Source organism: Orbicella franksi, chromosome 7, assembly GCF_964199315.1.
Source record: "Orbicella franksi chromosome 7, jaOrbFran1.1, whole genome shotgun sequence".
Classification (NCBI taxonomy): Eukaryota; Metazoa; Cnidaria; class Anthozoa; order Scleractinia; family Merulinidae; genus Orbicella; species Orbicella franksi.
Window position 1 is genome coordinate 18,510,400 of NC_138151.1, and position 15,435 is coordinate 18,525,834.

Sequence of the window (15,435 nt, forward strand, 5' to 3'; positions counted from 1 at the left end):
TGCCATCACAAACGAAGCAAATAAATAAAGAAATGAAATAATATAAGATTTTAACCGACGGAATATACTAGCACAAGCTCAGTGTGCTTTCATTTTGGTACTCACAGGGAAGAAACCAAATTGAGCAGATATTTCAGATGATATTTCAGATGTTTCTTCAAAAACAATAATTCATTGTAGGCTTAAAATCATAGGAATATTCTCTCCTCCCATTGCTTCGGCCGGTTTGGCAGTTAGATGGAAGCCACCTTTCTGAGCGATTGTAAATGCATCATGTAACAGTCTCGGTAAGTCTACCACATGTATGTTTCTTTTAAGTGCCAGCGGTTTTCCAGTTATAATTAAATTTCAACCTGCAACCTGCACCCTGCACCCTGCAAAATATACCTGCCGTCAAATAACCAGTTCTCTCTATTAACTATGTGCCAAATTAGTCCAGGTATAGTATAGAAACAATTAAGGGGAATGAGAAAGTATCAGTTGTTGACCTCAATCTCTCATGGTATTTTATTTCAGGCAAGATCTCATTTCTAAAGAATCTAAATGAAGCTTCAGATGCAAACAATACTTGTGATCAAAGCAAAGGTGGAGGAAGGATATTCAACTTATTACTTGTCTTTCAAATACATTTGTTAATAATTATTTAAAATGATTTTGTACCCTCAAACTCATTAATAAGTCATCAAGTAACAAAGGGAATCATAACTGTGGAGATTGTTGGTTTTCTGATTGTAATTAGCATCGTAGATTTTTACCATCTTATTTCCCAGTTTTATTAGTTTTGATTGAGAAAAATAATATGACACATTAAAGAGAGTGTTTTTAATTACAAACTTACCAATCACCTTGAAGTTCATCAAAATATATACTCTGTGTGCTATTTTCAGCTCTTTTCATTGTGTTTGGTATTATGGTAAAAAAACGTCTCTCATGTTTAAATGTATGCTTTGTATTAAAAGGTTTTGAAGTCTTGAAACTGTGCATGTTTTTCAATTAACTAGGCTGAAAGTGATTAGTCAGAAATGAGTTAAATTTTAGTTCCCGACATTAGGTCTGAGGTTGCAAATAGTACAGTTCTGCTTCCTGAGTATAAAAATGCACTAATTAATACTTAATGCATTAATTTGTGCACTCATTACAACTCCAGTTGACCAATGATTTAATAACACAAGATCCCTTAAGCTTTAAAAGTTATGTTCAGTTCTTTGTATCCCAATCTCTAGTCACGCAATTGGTTAAGTCAAAAGATAACATCAAGAGATTACGAATGAAGATGGAGCCAAAGCAAGCAAGGGACTTTGAGTTTGATGATGGCAAGGTAATACAGATCATTCAATTCCTTAAACAAGCTAGGCTTCTTTGTTCCAGGCCCTGCTGCCCTGCATATGTATATTACATGTGCAGTGGGTTGATGTATTCAAGTTTGATCAGTCTATGAACCTCATTTTGTTGAGTTATCTAAGCAAGCTTCTTTGCAACTATGAAAGAATAATTTTCAGTTATTTTAATCTGTTTTAGTCACGTGAGGTGTTTTGTCAACTTGTTCAACAATTGAAACATCAGCATTCTAAAGACATGACAAAGAATCAAGCGTCAATTTTTATTGGGACATGGAACATGGGTAGGACATGAACAGCAACATTACCTTATATTCAATGTCAGTAATATTGTTTCCTACCCTGATGATTCTCTTCACATGCATTCTGCTACTTGCAACCTGTGTTTTTACTCTTTCCGGTGTTTTGTTTTGACAATGCTTCCCCAGAAAAGTCTTGCTTTGTCGACGATCTGGTCTGTTTTACTTCGCTATGCCTACCAGTTTTTGTGTTCCTGAATGCCACTAGAAGTGATAGAAATTGTCCAATGTACGTTCGCCTCTAAGGGTAAATAGTGGATTTATGCAATTTATTGAGACGAAGGAGGTGAGTTCATGATTGCCGCAGGAAGTGAAGTTTGTTTGCTACATTTTCAGGTTGGAATATCTTAGAAAACCGTTTAAATGACGAGCTTATGTGGTGTCTGGTGGTGTTCCAACACGATTTGCATGGCCAGTACCTTCCCCAAAGTAAAGAAAAGCACTTCTTGAAATACATCCTCTGTCTCAAAAGAAGAAGTTGTCTACGTCCGCTACCACTTAACTCAGACTGAATCGCACAAAACAAATATTACGGTGGAATCACCAAGCGAATGAACTTCAACTGCACCTGTCGTTGAAACCAGTGAAAACATTGAGCCAAATGACAACGACGTGGAGCTAAATGCAATCAGTGACACATTTTCTAAGATCTTCTAGCCTGAAATGTAGCAAACAAACTTTTACAGTTCCCTCGGCAATCATGAACTCCTTTCCTTCATCTGTTTTCCCCTCAGAGGACAACAGGGAAACTAAAAAAAAACTCTCCCTCCTGTGGAAGATTTCACTACCTTCTGGTGGCATTCAGGAACACAAAAACTCATAGGCATAGCGAAATAAAACAGACCAGATCGTCAACAAAGCAAGACTTTTCTGGGGAAGCATTGTCAAAACAAAACTCCGAGGCCCAACTGGCCTCACTTTCATGCAACTCATCTTGGGCAACAACCGAGTGGTCCGCCATATTTGCATAGGGTGTATGGTATTGGGACAAGCTTTTTCTGTAAATAAATAGTACACAGCAGAGTAATGTCGTTTTGTTGGTGTGTTTGTTTTGTTTGCCAGAATTTTTCTCACCTCCACCATTTTGGAATTTTACCACCTTATGATATCTAAGAAAGATCTCTGTGACCTTGGCAAGATTATCAGCAGGTTTTTGTCCTCTGATATTTTTCTTTTTCCAAAAGATCTTGGTTAGTTCTCACTAAAATGGCAATGAGAATCAGATCTCAAAAGATAGGCAGCTAGAAACTTCCTCAGAATCTCAGTCGCCTCTCCCCCAGATTCTCTTGAAAGTTTCCTTTATCTTGCTGAGACCTTGGTGAGACATCAAAATCTTGGCAGCCAAAAACTTACCAAGAATCTCAGCAAGGTCTTTGCAAAAAATAGTGCTTTATCTTAATTCAGGTAATGCTAATCCTCCTGCTGATATGAAGTCATGGCTCAAGTGCCAAGGCAGTGGTAAAACAATGGATGCCACCTTGGCCCAATTTCCACATGATATCTATGCTTTTGGCACACAGGTTTGTAATACAGGAATGTGATTTTTACAGGTTTTATTACTTTGCAGTGCGCAATGAGCCTTGGGGGTAATCCAAATGAAAAGGTTGAGGATGCTTGTCAGAACATTTGAATTAAACCCTTAAAGGAGACCAATCTGGGCCTAGTGGCTCAAGCTTTATTTGACCCTTAAAAGGTACCACTTAAATTGGAATGGGCTTGATTATCAGCCACTGTTTAGGAAAGGAGCCTGCGCCAGAAGACCAGACTCGAGAGGCGGATGGAAAAAGTCTAGAAACACAAGTATCATTGCAAGGGAGGACAGTAGACTCGAAAGAAGGATAAGGACGGTGATTGAATTCCAGTGCCAGGCCCCAGCCCTCAATCAAGACCATTGTTGGGTCCAGTCGTAGCTGTACTGATGTGTTTTGTTCAGTGACTTCAGTCATCAAAGACCATGTGACAGTTGAAATTTTTCATCACCTGAGTTAGGTGCTGCAGTACTAATTTGATTCTGTATAGGCAAGAGTTGGAAAGCAACATTTTCCTTCATCAACAAAATATTAGTTTGTTAGGAAATGAGTTGTAGCAAGGTAACGCTTTATCTTTAATACTCCTTGTTGTTTCAGGAATGCCCCGTTGGTGAAAAAGAATGGATTGTCAAGATTAAAGGGCAGTTGAAGAAGCTCTTTCCTGAAAAGGAATTTCTCATGGTATGTCTAAACATATTTGACTGTGATTGGTCCTTTATGATTACATGGAGGTTGGCATTAATCTGGAAGTTCTAGATATAGCAGCCCAATTGCTAGGTATAATTTAGAACTCTGGATTGAGACAAGTTTGGGCTTGACAATGGTTGTTTTGTTTTGTTGTGTTGTCTTCTTGTTCAAGACACTGTACTCTCACATTGCCATTTTACACCCCGGCATATAACTATTTGGAATTATGGCAAATTGTTGGAACAACCCAACAAAAATTTTGACGAGAACTGCAGGAGAACCCTGTTAATCCAGCCACCAATGGGCCATAAACCTTTGGCCGTATTAATGGGGGTAATTATAGAGAAATAAGACTCATTAACAAGATTTAAAACAAAAACAACAACAACAAAAAAAACGCTATAGAAGGTGATTTGGAAGTTTGTACAAACAGCTGGCTACAATCCTGGTCAAAAGTCTTGGGACCCTTTGCACTTTTACGAACATAATTTTAATGGTCTGTTTGTCCACCTACCCCATCCCTACCCCCTACACAATGTTGACTTTGATTCATCCAAAGTAGACTCTCGATTTGAACATTGCTTTGTGGGGGGGGGGGGGGGGGGGGGTGGGAAAATCAAATTATAGACCCTTTTCAGAAATGGCTGCCAACTTAAAATTCTTTTGTATGCATTTAAATTAGCCTCACTAACCTTGCTTGAGAGTAAAAATTCTTTCAAATTTTCAACTTAAAAATGAGGTCAGTAAGGCTGATTTTAATACTTACAAAAAAATTTATAACTGGCAGCCATTTTTGAAAACGGTCTATGACTTCCCACTTCAAAATAAGGTGTCACCAGTTTGCATTTTGTCAAGTGTCCTAAGGACTTTTGGTCTGGATTGTAATCCTAATCAAACGTCTTGGGACAATTTGCACTTTTGCCAACGTAGTGGTCTTTCTGTCCACCCCCCTTTCCCACTCCCAACACAATCATGTTGATTCATCCAAAGTACGCCCACTATTTCAACATTGCTTTGAGAGGGAGGGGAACTTGCAAAATTAAATTATGACTTCGCACTTAAAAATAATATATGCATCACCAGTTGCATTTTTTTAGGTGTCGTAAGGACCTTTTTTTTTTTGTATTGTACTGATATTTATAAGTTTACAAATAAGAGTGACAATAACAATTGAGATTACATTTGCAGATAAAAGAAAGAAAAAACTAAATAAACTAACGTGAGTACAGATGGAAAAAAAAAACGAGGAATACTATTACTAATAAGACTACTTAAGAGGAAAATACTAATACACCCAGAATACTTACTATTTATATTAATGAATAAAAACCACGCTAATTTTTACTTTTTTTAGAAGAAACTACATAGATTAACGCTAGTATAGATGAAAGAAAAAAAACAAAACAAGAAATACTGTTACTAATAACACTACTTGTAAGGAAAATACTAATATACCAAAAATACTTACTAATATATTAATAAAACTACGTCAATTGTTACATTTTTTAGGCTGCCGGCCTAAATACAATTATTTGTAATAAATTTCTTCCACTTGGCGTCATGAAATATTTGCTTGCCATTAGAATCAGAAATAACCGTTTCGATTTGATATACTGAGGAAACTTTTGCGAGAAAGATCTTTAATGACGGAGGAAATCCTTTATTTCGACAGGAGTAAATGTGTTGTTTTGCTAAGATCAACAGATGGTTGAGAAGATAAAAGTCTACTTGTCTGTTCCAAAGTCCAAACATTTTGTCAACATCTGATAGTGCTTCGATTTTTATTTCTATCGTATTTAGCCAGTTAATTAGTTCTCTCCAGAAACTGTCGGAATATTCACATTTTATTAGTAGATGTTCGATATACTCACTTTCTTTTTTGCAGAAAGTGCACAGAGGCGAAGGTACTAGGCCAATTTTGTGGAGAAACTTGTTTGTCGCTAAATATCTATGTAATATCTTGTATTGGAATTCACGGGATCTAGAATCAATAGCTACTTTGAAGGGAATTCGATATATCTCTTCCCATTCCAGTGTCTCGCTGTATGTCTCTGTATACCTTAGCTGTGCAGTTGGTACACTCTCGTTCTTTGAGCGAACTTCGTTATAAATGCTCTTGGATATGACCTTATCCAAGTTTACATTGTGGCCATTTAGGTGTAACTGTGCATTACTGGAAAACATAGAGTTTTTTGAAAAATTATTGCAGGTTTTTAAATGTTGTCGCCACTGTGCAGGTAATGCGTCTATGATCGCCATTAGCTGAAACTTTTCTTTGGATGTAAGCGAAGAGCTTGTAATAATTTGAAACCCTGCGAATACTGCATTTTCTTTAGTCGTAAGATCCCCAAGTGTACTGATTCCTTTTCTAAATAACTCTTCATAGAAAATGGACCTACCTTGTATACAAATAAACTTGTTGTTCCAAATCACTGTATTGTGTATTTCTTGACAAAGTGCTTGCTCAGTTATTCTACTCGCGCATGAATATTCTGCAAAACATCGTAGACATTCTTCATAATAAATGGGTAAATTAATAGGCAATTTCTTTAAGTCAAAAGCACAGTGCAGAAGTAGTTTCGACCCCACATTTTTTAGGTAATGGGAAAGAATAATCTTCCAATTACTTTGTTGATCATCGGCAAATTTCTTGTAACACATGATCCTTTGGCTTTTAATAATCGATTCTACATGAGGCGCTTTTAGTCCACCTTTATCGATATCACTTACAAGTGATAAACGTTTGACTTTATCTTTTCCTTTCCAGATGAACTGGAAGAGTAATCTGTTGACTTCCATTACGGTATCTTTTTGCACACAAATTAAACTGGCTTGGTACATGAACAATGGTGTCAAAAAGGTCTTTACAATCTGAATTCTTCCTAGAATGGTAAGGTCCCTCCACTTCCACCTTTGCAACTTTTCTTTAATGGATTTAAGAATTTCATCAAAATTTAACTTCTTTCTTTGACTTTCATTGTAAGTAAAGTAAACACCTAAAATTTTAACCGTGTCTTTAATTTGGATGTTTTTGGAGGAAATGACATCCATTGCTGCCAAGGAGACTTGATTACCCAAAAGCATACATTCAGTTTTTTCGGAGTTGATTTCAAGTCCAGAGCACTTACTAAACAAGTCAGTAGTGCAGAGAAGGGCTTCGAGAGATTTCCTGTTTCTTACAAAGGTTTTAACATCGTCGGCAAACATTTCAAGTTTAATTTCTTCCTTATCGACTTGAATCCCTTGGATATTGTTATTTTCACGCACGGAGATAGTAAGAATTTCAAGACAGATGATAAACAAATACGCTGATAGGGGGTCACCTTGTCTAACACCTCTCTGTACGTTGAATGGGCACGTCGAAAAACCATTATTCATAACTGAACTTGTTATATTTTGATAAAAAGTCCTAATCCAACGCACGAAGGAAGGGCCAAAGTTAAAAGTTAACAGCGTTTCAAACATAAAACTTCTGTTAAGCGAATCAAACGCTTTTTTAAAATCAATTGCTAGCATAAAGCCTTTGATCTTTTTCCGTTCAGTAAATTCTAAAATATCGTCAATACTTCTAACTGCGTCGAAGATAGACTTTCCTTTAACATAAGCATTTTGATTATGATGTATTATATCAGGTAAAACCTCCTGAAGTCTTCTTGCAATTGCTTTTGATCCAATCTTTGCATCCACATTTATTAATGAGATTGGTCTCCAATTGGAAATATGTCTTCTGTCTTTTCCTTTCTTTTCTATCAAAGTTATAATCGCTTGCTTTTGTGAATTTGATAACTCACCGTAGTCAAAAGCACAATTTAGACTTTCTACTAGAAGATTACCCAGAACACCACAGAATGTTTTATAAAATTCTACAGTAAGTCCATCATTTCCTGGTGATTTATTTTCTTTAAAGGATTGTAGGCTCTTAAAACACTCTTCCACCGTTAGCTTTCCTTCACAAGTTGCTGCTCTATCTGGTGAGAGTTTAGGAATTGCAGAATGTTGAAAAAAGGAATCTGCAAATTCTGGTAGGTTACTCTCGAGACCGTATAAATCTGTGTAAAAATCTTCAATCTCATTCATAATTTTCTTTGGGTCTGAGCTTAAAGTTCCTTTTTTAGTAAAAACTTTGTGGACACAACTTTTGGCCTTTTTATGAGATTCTAAGCTTAGAAAGTACTTATTATTTTTTTCACCCTTCTTGTACCAGGACGCTCTCGAACAAATAATAGCTCCTTTCGAAAGGTAATCAAAATGTGCATCGTACTTACTTTGAAGAATTTCAAGCTGCTCAATATTTTCTGCTGACGGATCAGTAGAGCACTTTTCCTGGTACACTTTAAGAAGTGTTTTTATTTCTAGCAATTTGTCTTTTCTTAGCCGTGCTTTCCCTTTACTATATTTTATAGAAAGTTGTCGGATTCTATATTTTATAAGTTCCCAGAGCACTCTTTTGTCATTGACCTCTTTAAATTCCTCAATCCAAACGGGTACACTTTCACTAATAAGTTTTACATACTTGTCATCCTTAGTCAAACTAGAGTTGAATTTCCAATGAGATGGACCATGCTTTTGTTCTTCTATGCCATTAAAAATTAATGTAATTGCTAAATGATCTGACTTTATAGAAGGTATAATTTTAACTTCTTCGACTTCGTCTTGGCAGGTGTCGCTAATCAGCCAAAAATCTAGTCTTCTTTGGATCAAAGGTTTGGTTTGCTTCCAAGTAAACAGCCTCTCATTCGGATTTCTTACTCTCCAGATATCGATCAAATCCAGATCCAAACAGATTTCTTCAAGAATCTTAACCGATTCTTTTTTTGCTGGTGAACCACCCAAACAGTCCAGACTTGAATCAAAAGTGACATTGAAGTCACCTCCAATGATAACGTTTTGTTCAGCGCTTGTTATGATGTCGTCCAATTTTTCATATAAATCTTTAAAGTAAGTACATTGATGACGTACCTTATTTGGTGCATAGATGTTGGCAAAGACATATTTAACTCCTTGCACAGACGCATTCAAAATTATAAATCTACCGTTTTGGTCGCACTTGCAGGATTCTTCTTCAAAATCTAAATCATTTCTAACGAGTGTTATAATGCCGCAACTGTGATTTGATCCATGCGCGAAAAACATTTTCCCATTCCATTGGGTTCTCCATATATTCTCGATTTCTACTAAACTGTATGTTTCTTGGAGGAAAATAATGTCTGCTTTTTGCTTATTCAACCAGATAAACAAAGCTTTCCTTTTTTCAAGCAAACGGATTCCACGTACGTTAAGCGAAAGAAGTTTAAAATTCACATTTTCCTTTTTGCTTGCCATTGTATAATTATTATTTGACTCAAAAGAGCTGTTTCCAAACTGGCAGCTCCAAAAGAAAAGTCTACACAGTATACATAGAAGCAATAACATGTACACTCACTAAATAGACATTTTAAACACATATTAAAACAAAAAACTAAACTAATTAGATGGTAAAAGGGTCTCAAGATTTGAACCTTGGTTTGGACCCTTGGGACTTTGGACTTATTCAGCTATTGTTATAAAAACAAAACAAAAATGTTAGGTGCTAATGAAAAAACTTTGGTGAATTAAATGTTTTGGTGTTTCTTTCCGTTAAATTTTGGTATGCAAGAATTTTACCGCAATTCTAATTACCATTTATATCACAATATTAGCGGCACCAAAGCGAAGTTAAGACTTATAAATTGCCTATCAGTTGAGTGCTCTTATAGATAGAGATAGCCTAGCCTTATAAAGAGGTTTGGTGGTGTCTTAAACAATAAAAGCCGATCATCGGCTTCACAAAATAAAATGGAAATAAAGTCAATCAAAGGTTTTTACTCAGCAGTAGTTGATTGCTCGCTTGGCAGCAAGTACTCTGGTAATGTGTCTACAGAATATTTACTACTATTTATAATTAGGCTTTTACCTCTTGAGTAGTACCTTAGCAATGTTCAGTTGTTTAGCTTTCCTAAAGGCAGCACGTAATTTAGCTCGGTCTTTAGCAGATTCTGGAGAGAGATCCTTGTCGATAAATACAGTTGTAGATTATTGCAGCTTCAATCAAAAGTTTTCCCAGATGCCAATGTTTGTGTTTGATAATTGCCAACGTGCACTGTTTCTTGTCATAATAACAGGACAAGACCTCTCAATTTTCACCAGTCAGCTGCATTCATGGACAAACGCACTGTAGTTGAAAACAATAGCATTCATGCCGACTCATTTTTTGTGCCAGGCCCCTCACCAGCTTTCTTTGCTTGCTGACTCCTCTCTCATGCCTTTGCCATTGTTAGTGCCTCAACACCAATTAAATATTAAATATAAATATTTTGTATATACACATCCACCCCTTAATTTGCAGCTCTTGGTGTTTGGTTTTTGATAAGATGTTCACTTTACCGTAAAAGTGTAACAGGCCAGACTCGAGGGGGTATACATGTATGATCCTTCATACTAGTATCTGATTCAAAAGAAACTTTTTTGAGTAGAAACACTTCAAAAAAACACTTATTATCAAATTTTATCATAGATCCTAATAAACTGCTTTTATTTTCTTCTGTAGCTTACAATTTATTGGGCCCTTTCCTAAAAAAATTGGCCCCTAAAAAGGTTTTCAGTGGCCACGTTGGCCCTCAAGTAAAATTTTCTGGATGAAACACAGATTTTTGGTGTCCAAAGTTCATACCAATTGATCTAATATTAAGCTTACTATTGGGGCTTAAATGGTTAATTCCAGCATTCAATTCCAAATGGGGGGAAATAATAAATAGTTTGAAATTGCTTATGTTCAGAATTGCCGATAGCAAATTTCTGAAGGGCAAATCCAAGGAAAAATAATGTTTTCAAGTTTGAAATAACAAAGTTCAAATTAGTGGCTGGGGCCCAACTGTACAAGAAATTAGCTGTCATGGTTCACATCCTCCATTTGCAAGGTGGGCAAGAGAATGGGCCAGATGTGTAACAAGATTTATAACAGATATACATGTATAACACATATGCACTATTAAACCTCTTGTTTGGTGAAGCTTTTTTCTGATGCCATTGCAGATTGCTTGAGCTCCCTACTGAAGGGGTTGACACAAAAACACTATACTAGGGCATGGTGATGGCACTTATATTTACCACCTAAAGATCACTTTTGAAATCCTTCTTGCAGGTTGCTGTGTGTTCATTGTGGAGTATTCGACTGGTTGTGTTTGTTAATCAAGACTTCAAAAACATGATATCTCATGTCCAGCAATCTAGTGTTAAAACTGGCATAGCTAATGCTCTTGGTAAGATTTTCTATACTGGTGTGAATTAATTTTTTTCAGATTGAATGATGTTTGCTTTTGTTTTATGTGTGACACCACTTCACACCAATTTTAGAAGGTGTTCCAAATTTTGTTTTTAAGTTCTTTTAAATCTTTTTTTGTAAGCTATGTTTTTATGTGTATATTTAAGGACGGTGCCTACTGAATACAAAGGTTTTTGCGTCAGGTTAGGACCATGCAGAAAAAGCAGATCTTTCTAAGGGCTATTGGAATCTACAAAGAAAATAGGGGGTAGCCACACAGATTTTTGAGATAATTAGCCTCGAATCTCAACAAAAATGCTGACATCAGCATTTTTCTGAAAAAAGAAGGAGAGGATATTTCTTTACAGATTTCCTTTGAATTCGCCTTTACATACAGAAAGGCAAACACATTTATAAAGATCTGAAAACTACATGGTAAATGGTAACATAAAAACCATTTTTGGTATGTTTTTAATAACAAAATTGTTGCAACAGCGCTTTTAGCGTCTCTGGCAGCCTTCCTCTGGTTCAGCTAAAATGCAGTCTAAATACCTTTTGCTCACAACCAGAAACTAATCACATGTTGAATAGGCTTGCCACTTCCATTTCATAACATAAAATTTAGGGGCAACCATGCACTTTTTTAAGTCATTGATCTTTTTTGAAACCTTTTATGGTGCCTGTTACATTTTTTCCTGTCACCTCCCCAGTAAGTAAAACATATGCCATCTGCAGGTACATGTTTGCAGTTGGATTTCAGTATAATTTTTGACAGATAACAGCTAGTTTTTCAGCTGGAAGTTGTTAACAGTTAGTGCTTAACGATGTGCTGCTATTCTGCTGTTCCTGGTGTAAGTACAGGTTCATTAAACTTGATTTGGTCACAGTAGGAAAATTTTGCTTTCATTTTAGTCGTGTACTTGATAACGCAGTTGATTGCATCAATGTCAACCCAGCCTTAGGTGATGCGTAGAACATGTGCACACCAACAACAACAACCAAAAAAACAAAAGTAGGCACCGTACTTAAGTTATTACTCTTGCTCATCTCTCATTCATCTGTATTGTTTGCTGCACATGTGGCATTTCACTGAAAACTGCAAAATCTTTGAATGTTCTAGGCATTTGCAATACATGCACTCCTCTGTTGATCTTAGAAAAAAAGATTCCCTTAATTTTATTTTGTCTCTCAGGTATAACGTGAGCTGTGTTCTTGAAGGGGATGTTTTTCTTGATAATATAGTATGTGTTGTTATGAGAGTACATTGTTTTAATTGAACTGAGTGTTAAACCATAACAAAACAATAAAGTTGAACACTGAATCAAACAACGTGCGAATGAATTTTGATTGATAATTTTGCAGTAATAATTTAACAGTAATAAATATGATAATACATGTAAGGAATATTATAGTTTTAATACTACTTGTATCTATAAAATTAAACCTGTGATTTTACAATATCTGAGATTCATTGTAAATTTTCTTAGAGTGGTATCACATAACCTGTGAAGTTCAAAATAGGTAAAGTTTCATAATTACAGAAAATATTCCATGCAATGTTCTGTTATTTTTTTAAATACTGATACAGTTTTTTTTTTCCTGGAGTTTTCTTGATGCTGTATTCAAGGACATGCAGCTTAAAATACATGTAGTAACATGATATAAATTGTTTGTACCTGAATAACCCCAGAAGCATAGGAAATAGAGCTGGCATCAATGGAAGTTCTGTCACTAAAATAAAAAGAAAACAAAAAAATTAATCCTCATTAAAATATAAAGATTTTTGCACTACTGAACTATTAATTTTGAAGTAAACAGTAAGATGTTAGTTCAAGTACAACATCTTTAACACCATTTAAAAATTACTAATAAAAACATTTCGTATACTTAATATGGCAAAGCTGAGTTCCATGCCTCCAGTTAAATGAATGATCAGTCTTCAACTGCTATATAGGTCGATCTTTCAAGTACAAATGTCATCACAGCTCATAGTTAAAATTTTGTGTATAGATGCATAATTCTCTAGTCACTGGATGTTTTAAGGAGTCAAACTGGAAATTACAAGGAAATTCAAAGCAACAAATGTAGATGAAAATCATTATGTGTAGCATATCTGAGTTTTTGTGGTATTTACATATTGATACAGAGAGAAGTGTTGTCAACCATTTTGAAGAAAACTGATTATGATTATGAGTTGTATCACTTTTTTTTTAACTTCAGGTAACAAAGGTGGTGTGGGCATCTCATTTTCTCTGGGTCCAGTGTCCCTGTGTTTTGTCAACTGTCATCTAGCTGCAAGAAGTACTGAAGCACGGGTGTTAAGGTCTGCCTTGTTTAGCTATAACTTTGTACATATACAATAAATATTGTTATTTGCATGTGTACTGTGTCACATGACTTTCAGGTCTACTCAGCTGTGAGTTGGCACTGCCCTTCTATCAAGCAAACATGCTCCAATACACTGGGTTTAATGTCTTACTGAATTGTTGAATAGGTTGTGAAAAACATGGCGATCATATTATACCATGACAGCAGGGAAGCCAGTTGGTACTGAACCAGTTTGACACTATGAACATTGATTTACTTGCATTTGAAGAAACCCACATTCTAGACAGTCATAGCAAAGTAAAAGTACATTGCTTTGAATTATTGTGCAGTCCTAGACCATGATGGGTTGAACTCTCATGAAGTGTAAATTATGGCATTTCCTAACAGAGAAATGTTATTCCTACTTTGGGGGGTTGTTACAAGTACTTTGGGACCTTTGTGGTACAGTCATAATATGCAAACTATAGTCATAATATCTGTGAGATTAAAAAGACTTGTTGCCTTTTGTTTCCTTGGAAAAAATAATTATTAATATATGAGACAAAGTTCTGCTGACATAACATGTTTTAACACTGTAAAGAAAGGAGTTTGCTTTAAACTTGCTTTCATGTTATCTCGCTATGGAAAGCAAAGAAAATCAACTGAGAAGAAAAATAATGACTAAAAGAATCAACACTCCACCAGAATGGTAATTTTTAGTTCTTCCCAGCCTGTCAGAAAATCATGAACTGTAATCCACTTCCATTCTTCCATTCTTACTTCTTCCCACAGTATATTTTATTTTTTTGTTCTATTTTGCTCTGTGGGATCTTTTTATCTAGTTTATTTGTATAGTGTGGTGGCACTTGGCAATTATTAAGTTAATATGACAATAAGGAAGGAGACATTCATTAATCAGCCAGGACACTGTCTCGTCTTTTTTACTTGGCCCATGCAGTTACCATGATAACAAACTTACACATGTGTGTAAATTGGGTAGCAGGAAGGGGCTTGCAATTAATCATGAACTGTGTTTTACATTTAAAGAAAAACACGACACTTGTAAGTTTAACAAACATATTTTGACAGATGCTTTTGCCATCTTCAATGTGAAATGAACATAGTGTGCAGTAGAATAACAATGGCAGTAATTAAGACAATTGCAACAGTAATACAAAAATTAAACAGAAAGTTTTATATCAACAAGTTCAGCCTGTGGGTTAAGTGGTGGTTTCTCCCAAAGTATGTGTAGCCCTTCTTTGATCTCAAGAGCAAAATACAAGGAGGCCTGATTGATAATGGCAAAATAGAAATGTGTTCTATTTTTCTTGATGGTTACAGGAGGAATCAGAATTTCCTAGATATTCTCAATGGACTTAATCTTGGTCAAAAAGGTGTGTTTGGTATCGTACACCAGTTCCATCATGTGTTTTGGTTTGGAGATCTCAATTACAGAATAGATTTGGAAGTTCAGGTGAGAGATTTTCATTCACTTACTGTATTATACACTCAGGTACTCAAGTCTATTGTGTGTGAACTACCAGATATCAAATTGTTTAGTTAACACATTACCTCAAAGAATGCAAAACTCAGATATAACTTAGACATTGATGGCAATTGCCTGAGGTGAGTGGAGATGATTGCATGGAATTAGTGAAAAGAAGCCCCCAAAATAATGTAGTTTTCATAATCAACTGTTTGTTTTCTAGAAGAAATGCCAGAAACATATTTATTCACAAGGAACACCACTGAACAGGCTGGAATAGAATTGCACTCTTCTGAATCTTGAAATTGCCATATGAGACAAGAATGAAGAGGTTTAGTTCAATTTCATGACAATCATGTGATTCGGGCAGGAGCTGGATTCGGGGAAAAGTCATTGCCAAAGTATTATTATGAATTTCTTGTTGCAAATTTGCATAATAGGGCATTCATCAGGAGGGCAACACAAAGTTCATCAGCAAGAGATGTGACAGCTAGCTTCAAGAAAGTGTCCT

The 15,435-nt window shown here is 35.7% G+C and overlaps 1 protein-coding gene across 3 annotated transcripts in view; it reads left to right on the forward strand.

Moving 5' to 3' along the window:
• The window catches only part of LOC145491918 (phosphatidylinositol 3,4,5-trisphosphate 5-phosphatase 2-like), a 77,051-nt gene that overhangs the window by 25,458 nt on the left and 36,158 nt on the right, over positions 1–15,435 (forward strand). For all 3 annotated transcript variants that reach the window (XM_081471216.1, XM_081471217.1, XM_081471215.1), the window contains exons 11-18: positions 517–585; positions 1,224–1,318; positions 1,519–1,621; positions 3,041–3,156; positions 3,763–3,846; positions 11,012–11,129; positions 13,352–13,454; positions 14,780–14,912. In XM_081471216.1, the coding sequence (XP_081327342.1) occupies positions 517–585; positions 1,224–1,318; positions 1,519–1,621; positions 3,041–3,156; positions 3,763–3,846; positions 11,012–11,129; positions 13,352–13,454; positions 14,780–14,912 (821 nt within the window). The remainder of the gene's footprint in view (positions 1–516; positions 586–1,223; positions 1,319–1,518; positions 1,622–3,040; positions 3,157–3,762; positions 3,847–11,011; positions 11,130–13,351; positions 13,455–14,779; positions 14,913–15,435) is intronic.